At 43.3% G+C, this 18,467-nt stretch overlaps 1 protein-coding gene and 2 pseudogenes across 6 annotated transcripts in view; 2 read left to right on the top strand and 1 right to left on the bottom strand.

Annotated features, from left to right (window-relative positions):
* The window catches only part of WAC (WW domain containing adaptor with coiled-coil), a 45,446-nt gene extending 34,089 nt beyond the window's left edge, over nt 1-11,357 (bottom strand). Inside the window, exons 1-3 of one of the 4 annotated variants that reach the window (XM_081882359.1) lie at nt 10,733-11,357; nt 10,117-10,153; nt 8,263-8,458 (exon numbers count right to left, since the gene is read on the bottom strand). In XM_081882359.1, coding sequence (XP_081738485.1) covers nt 8,263-8,458; nt 10,117-10,153; nt 10,733-10,827 — 328 coding nt within the window. In that variant the 5' untranslated portion in view covers nt 10,828-11,357. Of the gene's footprint in view, nt 1-8,262; nt 8,459-10,116; nt 10,154-10,294; nt 10,679-10,732 lie in introns of those variants that run through there. The other 3 variants (XM_081882358.1, XM_081882360.1, XM_081882361.1) reach the window with 3 other exon arrangements.
* The window catches only part of LOC309353232 (ethanolamine-phosphate phospho-lyase pseudogene), a 359,600-nt pseudogene that overhangs the window by 189,954 nt on the left and 151,179 nt on the right, over nt 1-18,467 (top strand). The window lies entirely within an intron of this gene.
* Nucleotides 13,756-14,139, top strand: LOC309380855 (microtubule nucleation factor SSNA1 pseudogene; annotated as a pseudogene). Its single transcript has one exon. The product of its transcript is annotated as a microtubule nucleation factor SSNA1 pseudogene (transcript).

Raw genomic sequence — 18,467 nt, 5'->3', positions numbered from 1 at the left:
GCAATGCTGGAAGCGGGGTGAATGTGTGAGCTTGCAATTTGTTTCTGCTAGTTTATGTAGCACTTAGCATTATGTCCAAAACAACTGTTTATTTTGAGGGCCTGTCTCTTGCTGTTCAGTTAAAATGTCGGGTTCACCCTTCACCCTAGATTCAACGTATGGGCTACTAACTGCCTCTGTCTACTAAGAGCAGGGTACAGCTCCCTCCTGACCCAACACAAATGCACACATTGCTAACAGCCTCCATCACCTGGCTGTGCTAGCAATCCAATGCTATGCAGATTAGGTGCACCTAAAGCCGTGGTTCCCAACAGAATTAAAAGCATAATAAAACATCAAACATTAAAAACCTCGCTAAACAGGGCAGCCTTCAGATGTCTTCTAAAAGTCAGACAGTTGTTTATTTCCTTGACATCTGATGGGAGGGCATTCCACAGGACGGGCGCCACTACCAAGAAGGCCCTCTGCCTGGTTCCCTGTAACCTTGCAGGGAGGGAACCACCAGAAGGCCCTCGGAGCTGGACATCAGTGTCCAGGCTGTAGGGTGGGGATGGAGATGCTCCTTCACATATACTAGGCCACGGCCATTTAGGGCTTTAAAGGTCAGTACCAACACTTTAAATTGTTCTTGGAAATGTTCTGGGAGCCAATCTAGGTCTTTCAGGACGGGTGTGATATGGTCTTGGTGGCCACTCCCAGTCATCAGTATTGCTGCCAAATTCTGGATTAGCTACAGTTTCCGAGTCACCTTCAAAGGTAGCCCAACGTAGAGCACTTTGCAGTAGTCCAAGTGGGAGATAACTAAAGCATACACCACTCTGGCAAGACATTATGTCTAATTCTGCATGGAATCAGGCTGCAAGCATTGTTTCCTAGTTAAGGAGATGTGGGGAGTTCCAATTTACCAAACCAAAAATGTCGCTGGCAAGTGCCTTAGTTCAAGCCTGGATAGATCTCACAACTAAATACCAGAAAGAAGTCACATGTGGGAACTTAACCTTCCTGCCTGCCCAACTGTATTCCCAAATAACCATCTTTTCCCATCCATTTTCTCCAACGGGGGGGGGTGAGTCTGGCAGCTGTATTTTTTTCTAAGTGAAGTCTCTGGTTTTCAAAGGCAACTCCACATAGACAGCATTACAGTAATCTAGTCTGGAAGTAACAAAACTATGCTATGAGTAACTAATACCAGGCCAACCTTCTTTAGGAAATCACGCTAGTGAGCAAGCTGTAGCTAGGGAAAGGCACCCCTGATAGCCACTGCTACCTGTGCATCCAAGGAAAACGCTGTTAGAGAGTATCCCAAATCTGTACATGAGCTGCTTCAGAGGGACCACAACTCTGCCCACAACAAGCTGCATATTCTGATACTGCAGGAGCCCATAATCACCAGCATCCTGTCCTCCCTGTGTTTAATTAAAATCATACACGCTCTACTCTACAGCTGTTCAACAACTCAAGTGCTAGACACAAGTATTTTTATAAGCAGAAGTTTTGATTGCACAGGCAAACCTCGTCTGTTTTTAAATTATTCTTCAATATAACAATTCAGAAAGAGTTAGTGAATATCAATAAAAATTTTGGAAAAAAAATTCAGAAAGGGATAATTTCAAGGCCATTTCTTTAGTAGAGCACAAAATGCTTCTGCTCTTGCACTGATGTGGGTCAAAGTTTTTGGAAAGGGTCTAGATGTCCACTTGCAGGACAAAGAATATGTCCTTTTTATTGTAAGTCAAATATGTTCTCCATTATATTGAGATGCACATTATAGATCACTGCATGATGGCAGCTAGCACCAGAGGTAATAAAACATGTGCTATATATTGAAATACTGAGAAAAAACAGAACCGAAATGGAACCATTCTGCAAATCTGCTAGGCATAGTAATGCACTGGATTAGTTGAACAATAAGTGAAAGAAGTTTTGGAAATTGAGGCTATGATTTACCAGATACAGAGGAGATTTCATTGAACCATTTCCAACATATATAGAAGTGATTTTACTACTAGTAATTAAAGAACTGTAAGATGGCAAATTTCTTAATTAAAATCAAACCAACCATCTTCGTTTTCAGAAATGTCAGACAAACCAACACAAACTTTTTACTACCGAGACTAAGCAATATAAACACACAGTTTTTATACAGTTACAGTCCACTATGATCCTATTACTTTAAACATATGGGGACAGTCCTGGAAGCCAATTAGTTGAATTTCAATTTGGTTTTGAGCCTTAAAATCCACACGAGATGGTCCAGGAAAGCTTAGGGAACACCTTTTATAATATGAGACTTCTCCGGGATCAAGCCTGTAAACATCCTACCAAATTCCTATTTTATATATATTGATCTCTCTGTGTGTTTAATAACTGGTAGGTTTAATGATGGTTTGGACATTATAATAGTTTTTGCTATATTACATGTTTAATCACTGGAAGCTGTCTATTTTTATTTTATAGAAAAGCAATACATCCCTACTTCTATCTTGTATAACTTCTGGATTTGGAAAAAAATGGCACAGATTAATGTTTTGCCAAAGCAACAAATTGGTAGCTCTTCTTTTAGGGAATGCTTTGTAAGGGATATTATTTGAAATTGTCCTTAAGTATATTTAATACTCATACTCTCTTTGCACTGGAGAAGAAAATACTGCTGCTGATCCAAAAACCTTGAAGAATGTGCAGCTATATCCACTGCTGTACTTGCCTATCTGACCTTAAAAGCGATTAGCAGCAGCCACTCTAAAAGTACTCATCACCAGAATGCTTCTCTCTAAACAAGTGCTCTTTCACTGCTTTTCTCTCTAAACAAGTGATCAGTCACCATCATATTTGATGGACCAGTAACAATCATTAGTTAGTGCAACAGCACTGTATCCAACACATGTGCCTGCCAGATACAAGGTTTGCACATAGAAGCTTGTTTTTACTCGTGGATCAATACACACACACACACACCCCTTTACGATATTCAACAGCTACGCATCATTTTTAATATAAACGATAAGAGTTTTAAAACATGAGATTAAAAACCAAACTTGGCATGAGCATAAACTGCTTCTGCTCTTGCATTGGGGTGAGGGTCAAAACCACATTCCAATAACAGCCCTCCATACATTTTGGGCTGTTGCTCTAGGATGGGCCTCTGAACTTTGTTAGAGGCTTTTTATGCATATGGATGGCTGCTGCTTGAAAGGAGTCCTAAATTTCCCATGCATATACAGTGGTACCTTGGGTTAAGAATTTAATTCATTCCGGAGGTCCGTTCTTAACCTGAAGCACCACTTTAGCTAATGGGGCCTCCCGCTGCCGACGCGCCGAGGGAGCACGATTTCTGTTCTCATCCTGAAGCAAAGTTATTAACCTGAGGTACTATTTCTGGGTTCAATTGCACAAAAAGGAATTGAGGCTTAATATTTCCACTTTAATAATTTGTGCAGTAAGAGGGGGGGGGCTAGGCTGAGAATATTAGCTGTGTCATAAACTGAATCTTGAGTTTGAGAACTCTCTAATTCTAAAAGTTTAGCTTACAGAAGGGCAATCTTTATGATTCAAACTTTTTAGTCACTAAATGACAATAGCTACAAAACTAAATTTGTCCAGCAGAATTAACTTACCTGATTTACAGAAAGCAAATGCTACATTTATTTTCCTGGCAGAATAATAAAAATACAAATAGCCCAACAAGTGTTAATTTGTCTATTTTGTTTGGTCTGTGCTTATCGGCAATTATGTCAGTATGAATTTATGAAGATTACATTTGTCTTTGTTTTATAATTTTATTAATACTTTATATTTAGTTTTCAATAATATTTAAAGGATGGAGTTAACTGAAGACAATATATTTTTCTTTATATGTTTATATAATCCATTAAAAAAATTAATTCAACTAAAGCCAAAATCAAAAAATGTCTGACAGCTAAATCCTAAACATGTCTACTCTTACAAATAAGTTCTAACAAGTTCAATGGATATAAAATTAGACTTAATTCATTTAAGTGCAAATGAAAATCAGAACAGCCATGTTAAACAACTTAACATTTCAAAGGATGACCTCCAGATTTATCAAACTTTCCTGCCTACTATTATACCTACCATTCTGTTCTAAATAAATAGTGTTAGGGATTATGAAAAATTAAACTAGCATTCAGCTTGGACACTGAGATTCAGCTCCGAGGGCCTTCTGGCAGTTCCCTCACTGCAAAAAGTGAGGTAAAAGGGAACCAGGAAGAGGGCCTTCTCAATAGTCGCACCAGCCCTGGGGAACACCCTCCCATCAGATGCCAAGGAAATAAACAACTATCTTACTTTTAGAAGACATCTGAAGGTAGCACTGTACATGTATAGGGAAGTTTTTAATGTTTAATGTCTTAGTGTGTTTTAACTTGTTGGAAGCTGCAGGTGGGTGGTAAGCAAGCAAACAGACAAACAAATTAAATAATTATCATCATCATCAGGAAGTTAATCCACTAGGAAACCGCCCCATGCTCAGGCATTCAATTAGTGTCTCTTGTGGTTTTTATATCACACAGAACTTTCAGGGACCCCACAAAGGTCTCCAAGAGGCAGTAACATCAAAGTCCTGCTTTTTTACACCCAACATGGTCACATACAAAGCTTCACACTCATTCCTGTCAATGAGGAAACATGCAAGAGCCCACTTGGGTACTACTGCACAACCAAATGGATCAATATACTTCTGGAGTGGCTGTTCAACCTAACAGCTTCTGCTACCTTCCCCCAATTTTCATATTTTCAGGTTTATACCCACCTACCCAGTACAATACGTTCCTTCCAAATTCTAGCCAAGGAAAGGCATTTTCAAGAAAGACGTGCCCCTGCTCCAGGTACAAAGTGATCATACCAGTATCTCAGTTTCAAAACGGGGTTCAACATTAAGAGCAAGCCATTTGAATTGTAAGCAACTGAAGTTTAGGCCTCACATTATTTTCTGGAAAGGATGAATACCCCCAAGATTAAATTTATTCTACTATTTTTTAAATGACAAGCACACATTTATTACCTTTGAGTTTACTTCCAAGCAAATTGGTCAAGATGATCTGTATCAATTTCTACATGGACTATGGGAGCAAGATGATTCCCACGGTGGTACTATATACAATGGTGACTGCTCACTGATTGAAGGGATCCATCGGCAGAACAGGGAGGGAAGTAATTTTTGGTGATCCTCCTAAATCTGCTCCAGAGAGTTACTCAACTCCCTAAAAATTGTCTCTCTCCCCATTCTACTGATGCTAGTAAAGTCACAATTGCATACCATCCTTTAAAAATGAAGCTCCCCACAGAAACATTCTTGACGTACAGATAAACAAGTCACTAATATTGTGAATGAAGAATCCATGCAAGTCTAAATATCTAATACCTTGAAGCATGGATCCGTGACACAGGTGCATTTAAAAGGTAAATTCTGGAGATGTGCACCTCCAAAATTATAAGCCAAAAAGGGGTGATTTGTGTGAGCTTTTCATAGTCTCAAGTCAAATTGCACTGTTAAGGCACTTTGAGTCAGATGACGGACTCCCTAAAGTTTCAACACACTTTGTGGACTCAGTTGCCCTTAAAGCACTGCATTTTTAAAGTGCATGTTGTTGTTGTTGTTGTTTTAAGTACAGCAGTACCTCGAGTTACAAACACTTCAGGTTACAAACACCGCTAACCTGGAAGAGTTACCTCGAGTTGAGAACTTTGCCCTAGGATGAGAATGGAACTGCTGTGCCAGTGGCGCAGCAGCAGCAAGAGGCCCCATTAGAAAAGCACGTCTCTAGTTAAGAACAGTTTCAGGTTAAGAACAGACCTCTGGAACCAATTAAGTTCATAACTAGAGGTACCACTGTAAAGCCAAGCTGACTAGAGAAACACACTAAGCTCAGATGGGGAGGGAGCAGGAGGGCAAGGAGAATCTTTCAATTTGAAGAAGTCTAGATTTTAATCACAATTATTTTCCAGAGCACACCAATTTTTTTGGGGGGGGGAGGGAATGTTCAAGAAAACATTAAAAACTGCTGCTCCTTTCAATCTATGCTGTTTATTTTAACCTATGCTATTTTCCCCCCAATGCCAACACCTCTTCTCTATGCAAGTCAATGGTGATATGTCACAAAAAGGGCTATATCCCAAAAAATCATTGGTGGGGGCAGAAGCCCACCCCAAATCTACCAATGACCCTAAGTGTAATAAAATCCTTTCAGGGTGATATTTTACCCACTCCAGTCTTTCCTGGGGGTGTTTCTCCATCACAGCTACCATATTATGATTCCTACCACAACCACCCCAAAATAGTAAAAATCATGGCTTTGAAGGGGAATTACTGCAGCTGAAATTTGGCAATTTTGCCCCCACCAAAGCGGGAAGCATGCCTGCAAATTGCAACCACACCTGGCAGAAAATAACAGGATTTTTTTCTTTTAACAAACTTTAAAAATTCCTGGATGCATCTGCCTCTAAATTGGCAGGCTTAATCCACTCTGGATCCACTCTTCAAAGTGTTTTAGAGAGTATCTTAGAGGGTATAATAGTCAATTCAAACTACAAGTAGGAATGAATATATGAGCAGCAGATAACATTAAATAAAGGAAGATTTGAGACGAAATTGGGTGGAATAATAGATTATGCAGCCGACAAAAGACTATCTAGAATGCCATGGAGAGATGGACTGGGAAGTCCGAGGACAAGAGAAGGATGAATATTATATGATGTATTTATAAGTTGTAAAAATGCATTAAAAATACAAAAAAAATCCACTCTGGAAGGGCTGCTGTGCCTGAAAACCCCATCCGCTTCTGTGAAGGGGGAGGTGGTTATGGACATTTTTAGATTCCCCCTAATAGTTAATAGAAAGAAAAGAGCTTGATTTTTTATCATATCCAATTTAGTTCTGAGTAACAGAATTGGCCACTTCTCAAAGCTACAGATACAAGTTGAATTTTGTGGCAGTTGCATGCCTCTAGTAAAAACTACTAAAGGTCCATTACTCTTCTATAGTGTGGCAGAAAAGCATCACAGGCCTGGAGGAAAGTCCTAACACTACCCATGAACATCACATGAAAACCTCAGGAACAGAGAGCAAGGGGCAAGGAGAAGGTGGGGACATGGGACATACACAATCCCATACAGTTTCAGAAGCATTAGTGAGAATCTCCAGTGGAGTATTGGAATGAGACTTTCTCTTTTTAGAATCAGACTTCTTGAGATGTAGTTACACTTCATGCAAGATGGCACTGTAGTTGTCCCTTCATCACAACAGCTATAGATAAGAACAGGATTTGGGCTGTCAATTACAACCTTCAAAGTGCAGTGGCGAATATGAAATATAACAGAACCTGAAAAGTTTCTTCTTCTATAGCACTAGGGTGCAGTCATTATCAGAGCATTTAACTACAACAATATGATAGCTGTGTGACTGTAAGTATACCCAACATGATAATTTGTCAAAAACAAAAACCTCCTCACTGTCCCAAGAAACTTAAATGCAGATTTGTAATAGCCTTAGCATGAAAGAAAATGCTTCATGGAATTACTGTTATTTCTATACTTGCAAATCTCAAATAACCACGTAATAGGTTTTATTACAGTAACATGGTATATAAATTTTGTTTAATAAAACCAAGACACAAGAACTGTGTTACCTCGCTGCATTAAGGTTTTGTTTTATATGTTGTTTACTTCACTAATTGTTCACTTTATTTTATTCATAACATTTGTATCCCTATCTTTCGACATATAGCTCTTTTCAGAGTATTTATGGTAAACCCCATTATCTTCACAATTTCCCTGGATGCAAGGTTTGGCTGGGTGAGATGTGTAGCTTCCCAAGACCATCCAGCAAGCTTTAAGCTTGAGTAAGGGTATCTGAAGCCAGATACCTCCAATACAGGGCCATTACACTACACTGTCTCTCTTGTAAACTGTACTTATCAGGAAGAACAAATTTTATATCAGGCACATGAAGGCCTGCCTACCAAAAGACACAGTATCATTTCCTTCAAACGCCACCATGCTAGATTGCACTGGATGGCAGTTTCTACAAAAAGCCCAGGTTTATGAAGCCGTCCTGACTAGACAACAAAAGCAGCCAGGTCTAAAGCCCCCTAACACAGGGATACGGAACCTGTGGCAGTGTTGTGAATGAATTGAAATAATGGTGAGGTAAATTCTTCACCTCAATGAATGTGCTTTGTTTTGGTGCAAGATTTATTTCAATTACTAGCAGTATTTTGAATACAAATCAGTTAAAGTTTAACTCACCACCATCCCTTTCTCTAACTCTGTGAGTATGCATGCTTTTAGCTTTACTGTGTCCAGTGTTGTCACCATACTTGTTTTCAGGGCTATCAGATCGCCGCAACATTTTATTTGGTGGTGAAGGGTCTGTGGTGTCTCGCATCTTGTCATGCCGGTGATCACCACCACTGGGGTGACTCTTTGATGAGTATTTAAGAGCCTGAAAGAAATAACAAGTACAGATTTCTCAAGCTGTGTTTTGAAATATCTTTTTTAAAAACAGTTTGCCATGCAGCATGGAGAAGATGCTGTCCAAAATAAATCAAGCTTAGAAATCCTCTTAAGTCATGTAACTAGTTTCACAATTGTCTAGATCCTAACTAGTGCTATGTCATTTTACAAACTTAATAGCACGTAATTCTGGGTTTTTCAACCCTACTTCCAATTTATTACAAACATTCTATTTCCAATACAGTATTGGGATTTATTCAGAGTAGTACAATTAACACGATGCCTATCCTCAACCAAGTCAAGCTCCTTTTTAATGTGCTACATCATAACTATGTATATTCACGTTGTGTTTAATGGGAGACTATTCTCAAATAAGTCTTAAGTATCACCTTGGCTGAAACACCTTGGACTATGCACACTGTCGAACAGCATTATTTCATCTGCAGGATGCAGAATGTTTTTATTTACTAAATGGAGAATACCTTTTACCATATACAGGTGACACTGAAAAATCTTTAAGGCATTTGATACCAGTTTCAGTATCACACCCTCTCCATTTCCACCCTTAAAAATATATCCCACACAATCTAACCAAATATTAACCAGCGGTACCTCATCTATGAACTGAAATTAACTGTTATGCACTTTAAAGAGCGGGGAGATTTCTGGCAAAAGATGGACAAGGGTATATAGATTTTGTAGTAGTACGAGTGGAATATACAGCTTTGTAGCATCCACAGCACCTTGTGTTATACTAAACACAACAGGGCCTTGTCCAGAACCTCTCTCCATCTGCCCCTTTTCCCAAGGCTGTGTGATGAATGTTTACATTAGATGTGCTGTCACTGACTGCAGCCTCCAGTTGTCAAAGCTGCCTCTTTCATCTGATCACTCAGGTATATAAGTGTAGTGGTCAAATAACCCACTGTAAATGACTATATTTACACCTCCAGCCCTCCCGATCCTTTTAACACTGGGGAGATGACAAAGGGAAAGCCTCAAATGTTTTTCCCCACACACACCCCGCTTCACACCAGCCATTTCCCCAATTTCTTCAGGGGTACCTTCAACACGGTCCCAATTTAAAGTTTTCTCAGTTGACAGAAAGGGTTTGAGGAACTAGAATTCCCCTCGGGCTTTACTACAAGCCCAAGGCCTAGAACCTATCCCGGCTCCTATTTCGTCTCCTACGGGCAGGGAAGACGGTCAGCGGCACTCGGGAAGCCTTTTCGGACTCGGGTTCCGGCCGCTTACCGCCATCCCATGGGTTTCGCTCGGGGGGAAATGAAAAAACGAAAAAACAATGCCGCCCTCCGCCTCCTGCGGCCCGCATCGGGCCTAGGCCTCTCGCTTCCTTGCCCCGCCGCCAAGCGCCTCTCGCCGCCTCAGCTCGCGCTCAAGCCCTCGCGGTCGCGGGGCGAAGAGAGAGAGCAAGAGCCGCCGCCGCCCCCTTGCCCCCTCCCGGCCCGCCGCGCGCGGAGCAGAGCGAAGGGAAGCGGTTGGCTCCCCTCCCCCGCGGCCTGCAGCGGCGGCCGAGGCCTGCGCTCGAGTAGTTTCGCTCGCCCTCCCACACTCCAGTTACTGCCGCCGCCGCCGCCGCAGGGGCCTATCGGTGTGTGGGGCTGCGGCGGGCGAAGAAGTCGGTACCTGGTAGGGCTGCGAGTCCCCCTTGCGGTCGTGACAGCTGGAAAGAGAGGAGAAAAAGACGTTACGTTAGCGAGCGACCGTTACTGGCCGTTGGTATTGGGGGGGGGGTAGGAAAAAGAGAGAGAGAAGAGAGAGAGTAAGAAGGGAGGAGGGCGGAACGAGAAAGGGGGTTATTTACCCATCATTGAGTCTTTGCTTATTCCTCGCATACATTACCATCAATGCCCGGCCTGTGTGTGAGAGACTGAGGGGACCAGGAGGGCGCGGCCGGGCCACGGGCGCCGCCGAGGGGGGAGGGGGAGGCAGCGCTCCGACCGGGGACAGGGAAGAGGAGGAGGGGGAGGGAGGGAGGAGGAGGCGGAGGAGGGGCGGCTCAGGCAGCTCGGCTGTGAGGGGAAGCAGCGCTCACGGGCCCATCTCCTCCTCTCCGCACCAGCGAGAAGGAGAGGCGCCCCCGCAGGACGGACACACGCGCACAGCGGGGCGCGGGAGGCACAAGGCGGCCGCGTCCCCTCCGCTGCTGCCACTGGCCGCCTTCGCTCGCTCGCTCGCCCTCCGCCGCCGCCAACACCTCCTCCCCCCTCCCTTCAGCTACAGCTCCAGCTCCCAACACTACCGCCGTCCGACTACATCCGGGAAACTCGGACGCCGCCGCCTTCGCTTAACGTCGGCTGATATCGGCTCTTTCCGCCAAAGCTCCTCCCATTCCATCCAGTCCTTTTTTCCTTTTTGAACCCACCCTCTTTCTTAAGTCTATGCCCCGCCTCCTCCCTTCCGGATGCTAAGGAGCTTTCCTTCGGAAAACATCGGCCACTTCCGTCAGGCTCCGACAAGCCCTCGCCTGGGGTTTTTTTTGCCTCCCTTCTTCGCTCTCTATGCGGTCGCTGCAGTTTCGGAAAACATCGGTAGTCGCCTTGCGGCCTGCAGCCCTCGCATTCGGGCGACACCGGCTGTCTCCGTCACGGATCGCTATCTCCATTTCGACTATTTCCGCAAGGGGAAGGAGAAACGCCGCCACAATCGGTTATTTCCGTAGCTCCCCCCCCCATCTTAATCCTCCGAGAATGAGCTCCGGAAATACGCTCGTAAAGTGGTGGATAAATTCAAGCTAGGTGGCTTGGAGTTTGTCTTTCGTTCCTGTATCCGCTGAACGACGTTCTCTGCTGGGATAACAGAAACGCGTTTTGTTCCATCCCCGACGAAGCCGAAGTTACCGGAGTTATTTAGTGGGCGTTACCGGAGGTGAGGATGGAGAACTAGAAAAATGTAGCTATGAATGGGACTTTCGTAGAATTATAGAGTTGGGAGGAAGCCCGGGGGTCATCGAGTTCAAGCCCATGTAATTTAAAACAAAACGTCACCAGAACCATTTCTGCACTGTGTGTAGATTGTACAACAGTTTGAATCTCCAAGGAAAGCCTTCTGGGGTGAGGACACGGAAACGTCCTATTTGCATGCCTATCCAGGAGTAAAACGCGTTTAGTTATGCGTGTCCCCAGGTAACTAGGTAGACACTCTTCGCCCAGAGCCCTCTGTGGGCACTTAAGGCGCGGTCCCATCCCGTTTGCCCGATCGCGAGCGCCTATGGACCTGAATGGGATTTACTCCAAGCTCGATCGAGCTGAAGCGGGACACAGATTTCCGAGCGAGCCTTTGCAGAAGCTACAGTCCCGGGCGGGCTTATGGAGCAAGAGATCGCCCCAAGGGCGCCTTTCCTTCCAAAGAACTAAGCGCCGCGCGGCCCGCGCAACGCTTGGCTTGGGCGGGGCTGACGCCGCAACGACCCGCCGGGCGTTTGCTTGCGGGAGGGGAAGACGTAAGGGCCGCCGCGGCCTCAATGCTCGCAGTGCGCAGCCGCGGAGGTGCTCGCTTCCCTTCCTGCGCGGTCCCCGCGCCGAGGTGCCCAGTGGCTACTGCGGGCCCCGCCCCCTCCCGGCGCCTCATTCCGAGCGATCCGCGGCAGGAAGGAGGGTGACAACGGAGCTATTCTGGGAGGCACGTGGGCGGCCGCTGGTCTATTTTGGGTCCGGGAGAAAACAGCTGTCCGCAGCGCGGAGGCGAAGCAAGGAGGGCGGGTTGCCGGGGAGGCATCTCCCCCAAGTGGTGGCTGGGCGCCGCCGCCGCTTGCCTTTCTTTTGCAGCTTTAGCGGAAGGTTTTGAGGGGGGAGAGAATACAGTGGTACCTCAGGTTAAGTGCTTAATTCGTTCCGGAGGTCTGTACTTAACCTGAAGCACCACTTTAGCTAATGGGGCCTCCCGCTGCTGCCGCGCCACCGGAGCCCGATTTCTGTTCTCATCCTGAAGCAAAGTTCTTAACCTGAAGCACAATTTCTGGGTTAGTGGAGTATGTAACCTGAAGCGTATGTAACCCGAGGTACCACTGTGCAGCCAGCACGAAGCTCCCTTTCCCCTTTATGGATGTGCAGGAAAGAGTAGGGATTTTCTACCTCAAGGGCACATGAAAAGCTGCGCTTTCAAAAGCCAAACTTAACTCCTGCGCAGGTGCCTGTGCTGGAGGATCCCTCTAGCAACAAAATCAAAAGTAGTAGAGTCCCTGTTTGCAGGCTGAGATTGGATGAGTTTGGGGACTCCTCTTGTGGGTTGCACAAGAAGGGGCCTCTCCCTCAAAGGTGACGCCTGAGCCCTCCAGACAAAAATTCTAGTAGCTGGCCTATTTCTCACTCCCCTCCTTTCAACCCCATGGTCAGAATCCTAAGGCAGCCGTTCCGGAAATTGTGGGAGAAAAGTGCCCTGGAGACTTGCTGTATTACCCTAAGTATATTTATTTAGGAGTTAAGCACTGCTGAGCTAGTACAGGTAAGTGTGCATTACCTTCTATTACCAGCAAACATACAAGTTAAGCAGGCGCTATAGAGGTAAGGAAGCAAATGCTTAGGCAGGCTTGGATTCTTCTCAGCACCCTCAAACCCTGAAAATCTCCCCAGAAACCTTAATTAAACTGCAGTAAATCAATCCTGGATAGTCTGGTATACATGTTGCCAGTGTATTTACTGTTCTAAGACATCCTATAGCTAGAGAGCACCTTAATGGCCCTATCCTAGGACAAAGGGAGGAGGAGACTTATTATTATTAACAACAACAATAATAAAGCAGCATGAGAACCTTGTGAGAGAAGCAGGGAGGGCAAGGGGAGATTAAACTTTCCTTCAATTCTTTGCCCTATTTTGTTCTTCCTCAGTGCTCCTCTCCCATGTCTATCAAGGCATATGCATTCATATAATTTCATTCCTGCATCATTCATACATGAAATTGTGCATCTACACATTCTCTTACACACAGCACTTAAGTGCACACATTTTAGAGCCGTCTCAAAATATCAGCAGCTTCATAACGTCTTAGAAAAGACCATTGGCCACTTGCATGTCAGAGTGGAAGAAGTTAAAGTAATGGCAAAATAGGATCCTTGGAAACTTACTCAGGTGGTTTCCTTAATCACATTTTCTACAATTGCTATTGATGTTTCCGTTATGTATGTGCTGGTTTTACAGTGTTGCTCAAAAGCACTTAGCAATTTTTCTTTCTTTCCTCCATTGAAATTATAAAATACAGGCAGACGGTGGTGAGATCAGCTGGTGGAAGCAGGGATCATTTCCTTCTCTGAAGGGTGGAGCCAGCAGGATGACTCATCAGGGGGCTGTTCTGCAAGGCTATAATAACGAACTTGTGAAACATATAGAAGACTTGTACATGCAAAGAGAAGAAGTGAGCAAGCAGATAAGGGAAGCGGAAGAGGAAAAGAAAAGGATCCAGGATAAAATCGAGACACTGACAAAACAACTGGATTGTGTGTGTGAAAACTTAGCACAGAAAAATGCTGCACAGAAGAAACTTGATGAAGTTCTTGCCGAAGCAGCGTTGACTTATGAGAAGATCTTGGAAAGCTCTAGGATGCTGCTGAACGTTTTGAAAGCCGAAACGGGGAATTTAGACAAAACGATAATGCTAAATAGAAATGTGACTGGGGATATTCAAACACTTGGGCTCCAACAAACGCAGCACTAGGCTTGGTGAAAAGTTATATACAAGAAATGTCACTCTTTGATCTTATATTGGTGGGTTTATTAATGTTTTTATTATGTATCAATTGTTACTTTTTATAAAGGATATCATGGAAGCAATAGACAAGTTGAAAATAAAGTTCTTTAAAACTTAACTGCTTATCCTAAGATTGTTTTAGATGCTGCAAGGACTACATGTTAGAGCCAACTGACACATGATCCAAGGAGCCTAGCAGCTGCTGGATCAGTGAACAGAGTACTTGGGATTCAGCATACCACTGGCTGTGTTTAAAGCAACAGTGCAGCATCTACTATTTTTGGAACAGAAAGGAAAGAATTGGTTTGTAAAATGTTTGCGGTTCCAGTAATGCGCCTGAGGGCGATGTGGGCAGGATTTAGGACATAACACTTGGGTAAATCCTGCAGGGCTTGTCCACTTTTTTGTTGCAAGCTTTTACTGTGTCCCTTCATAACTGTAGTACACCAGCAACAATAATTTCCAAAGGAGCTTCTTGGAAGACAGGGACATGCCTCTCTCAGCCAGTGGGTTCTGGGGTCCTAGTCTCAAGTCATTTCAAGCTGTTGGATTACATTATCCCTGAGTGACCAAACTCACCTGTGATCTATGCAAAGTACCCAGCCCTCACCAGCGATAGTAAGGCATTACATCAGCAGCTCAGCAACAATGCCCCTCCTAGCAGAAAAATCAACTCTCTGCAAAAAAAGAGAGAGAGAAAAGATGACTATTCTAGAGGAAGCAGTTGTCCTCTTAACAAAGGTATATATTGTTTGTGCACAATACAATTCATGACATACAATGCAAAATGTTAAATATGTTTTTCAGGAGAAATACCCTGCCCATGGCAATTGTCTTAGTCCTTAATGATGTGATTCTGAATTGGCCCTGCATCTTGAATTGTCCTTGGAGATCGAAAATTGTCCACCCTAGGAAAAGTGTGTGCAACGGTGAATAGGATTGTCCGAGCAATCGTGGTAGCAGTCATGGAATAACCCCACAGTGAAGTCTTGCTTAACAAATGTGAAGGGGGTGTTACTGATGCAGGAGGACAGAGTTGACATTCTTGCCTGTATTGAGAAAAGGAATGCTGTATATAGATTAAATCTTAAAACCAGTACGTGAAAAAATGCACATGGAGGCAGCTTTGCACATGATTTGTTTTCTAGGATGTGCACTGAAATCTCAAAACTGAATACCTGTTGATTATGTTTTTGAAGCCTTCAATTCCACAGAGTGTTTTAAGAAAAATACTTCAACCAATGAAAAAGTTCCTTGCCAAAAAAAGTATGATTATGCATAGATGCCATAGACATTTTTATTTAACTCGTAATATATATATATATAGGTTATGAAATAGGTTATGAAAAGTTACACACACACACACACACACACACATATATATAAATAGTAACTTTTCATAATCTATTACAAAAAAATACTAAGAACCAGCCTGATTTGTAATTCCCACTTGCATGTATTATTGGGAAGACTAACTTGTAAAACACTAGTTACAGATAGGTAGCCGTGTTGGTCTGCCATAGTCAAAACAAAATAAAAAAATTCCTTCCAGTAGCACCTTAAAGACCAACTAAGTTAGTTCTTGGTATGAGCTTTCGTGTGCATGCACACTTCTTCAGATACACATATACCTGAAGAAGTGTGCATGCACACGAAAGCTCATACCAAGAACTAACTTAGTTGGTCTATAAGGTGCTACTGGAAGGATTTTTTTTATTTTGTTTTGTAAAACACTGGGAGTGGTGGAGGGCAGGGGCAATGAAGGTAAGGAGACTGAAATGTCCTCAGATCAGCATATGACAGAGTAAGGGACTTCTGGCTGACGGCTCTGAAAAAACGGAACCTGTTGGCAGCATATGCTCAAGTCATTCTCGAGGTCCCAACAACTGCAGGAAAAGCTGCTCTCCCTCCCTATCTCTCTCTCTACATATATATATGAATATATACATAGCATTCCAGCATGCCAAATTGCTGCTGTCTGTTATGCCTCCAAAATATTGGTAGTTGTGGGCAGCAGCTGTATAAAGAACTGCTGTCTAAATTTCCATTTTCCCTATTAATTGAAGCTTCATTTTCTGCCTTTCAGGGTGATATCTAATTCTAGTAAAATTGTGCTTGTAATTATTGATGTGCCTGACGACGGGCAGTCAGGTTGTGCACCCAGAGCAGTGAGCAGCGGAGAAATGACCGCTGGGAGGAGCGCAGAGAAAATAAATGCCATGGTGGATCTGCAGCAGCAAAATCAGACTGCTTTACCTGCCCCACCGACAATAAAGCATGTGTCTCCCTTATCTGTGTCTATAGCTTCAGGCGCTGTAAGTGCTTAAAAAAAAAAAGATGTTATATAGGTTGTTATGTTGTGCATCACTTTGGGATGCCTTATGGGAAACAAATAAATGAAAGAAATAAGTTTAAAATAATAATAAATAAAATGTGCTCTGCTAGCCTGCTGTGGAGCATGAAGTCCTGTTGGCAATGTTGACATAAGAGTTAACTCTCTTCTCTCAATGTCTGGAAAAGGGAGAGCACCACCTTGTCCTTCGCCTCAGGCAGCAAAATATATTGGTCCGGCACTTTTTGCAGAGAAGCGTCCCTTGAAGGATGGTGCCTTAAGTATGCAGCCACTTGATTCACTCAAGGTATATTTTGATTTAATAAGGCACATTTAACCAGTCACTTCAAAACTTTTTGATAGATTGCACCCATCAAATCAAGCAGTTTAGGTAACTGTTGGTTTTATTTTCCACTTCCAACTCTGCTCACAAGGAAGTGCCAATAGTGCATAATCCCGAAGCCTGTGATGTCAATTTGAAAACATTTGGTGGGGATGGGTTTTAGGATAAAATTAAGCCTCTTAAGCCCTTAGGTCTTCTATCTGTCAGTTTCACTCATATCATCTTCCAAAACTAATGTGATAATTCCAGTGATTATTTGCGAAAAAAGTACAGAGTTCCAGCTGCCTAAGCCAAATTTGTCTGCACCATAAATACGCTCTCGGAATCCGCTGCCTACATAAATAAGTCTGTGGAATAAAGTGTACTTACATCACTCATAAGCATCCTGCTGCTCTCTTAAGAAAGCCTTGCAGGACTCAGTTAATTTATCAAGCTAAATGAGGTCATGTTAAGAGTTGCGGCACATGATTACAACAGCTGCTGAGTATCCCTGCCTGAATGGAGAGAGAAGCCTCTGGCCAACTGTTGCCTTCTCACCCCTAAGAAGACACTTTAGTGAGGGATCTGCATGCTTCTCTACCATCAAAGCCCTCTTCATTGCTAAGCTTAACAGCGTAAACCTAGACTTGCTTCCTCGGAAGTTAGTCCCATGGTAGCTTGCCCCCAGTTAAGCGTGCACAAAATTGCAGCCCAATTCAGTCACTTCCATTAGAGCAGGGTTGGGGAACTTGGGGGGCTGCCAGATGCTGCTGAAATACAATTCCCACCAGACCCAGCCAACAAGGTCAGGGATTATGAGAATTGTAGTCCAAGAGCATCTCAAAGGCCACTGTGAACTACAGTGAGTCTCTTTCTACAATAAATAGCTATATTTTATTTTACTTTTAAAAGAAGTTTGGGGCATTGAGAGGGTGGCTTGTGTGTTGCAATAAGCTCTGTATCGACCATTTTCCTATATTCACTCATTAAAAACTACTGCAGGGTGGAGTAGGGCAGGTAAGGTAGACACTGGGCCATTTGCAATTCCAGAGTATTTTCCAGACTCGTTTTCAGAAAAGGTACGTGGATCCGTTTTACCAGTAAGCCACTGCCCTGGTCCCTATTAATTCTCCCTTGTTCTTTGTGGATTTGTTAGTGAATTTCTGAAGTGAATAGTTTGGGCTCTTTGCCTTTCTGGATACGATTTCATGTCCATCCCCAAACCTGGAAAACATTCTCCCCAAACTCAGACATTATAGAGTTGATTACAATCACTCTGGTATGATGACCTCTGCACATGAACAGAGATCGTTGCTTCACATTTTCAGGACTGAGTCATGCATGGCAAATATTTCCTGGTGTGTTTTGTTGTATCCTGACTCAAATGAAACAATCACGTTTTCCCCTATTCGTTGAAATACTCTGTTCTTTTAATTTAGAGGAAAGCAATGTTTTGGATAATGAATACTTAGATTTTGGGGGGAAGGAAAACTACATGCAACTGAAAGAAAGCCTTTGTTGCGTTTTAAAAGTTTGTTATGTTTAGGTTTTTTGAGGGCAATGGATGCATAGATGTAAATTTTGAAAACTTATGCTGTGTGTCGTGGCTTAATTTCTAAATAAGAGGTATGGAGTCAATCT

This window comes from Podarcis melisellensis, assembly GCF_964234715.1.
Source record: "Podarcis melisellensis genome assembly, chromosome: 12".
Taxonomy (NCBI): Eukaryota; Metazoa; Chordata; class Lepidosauria; order Squamata; family Lacertidae; genus Podarcis; species Podarcis melisellensis.
Note: the sequence above shows the minus strand (reverse complement) of the source record. Positions and strands in the feature narration are given on the sequence as shown.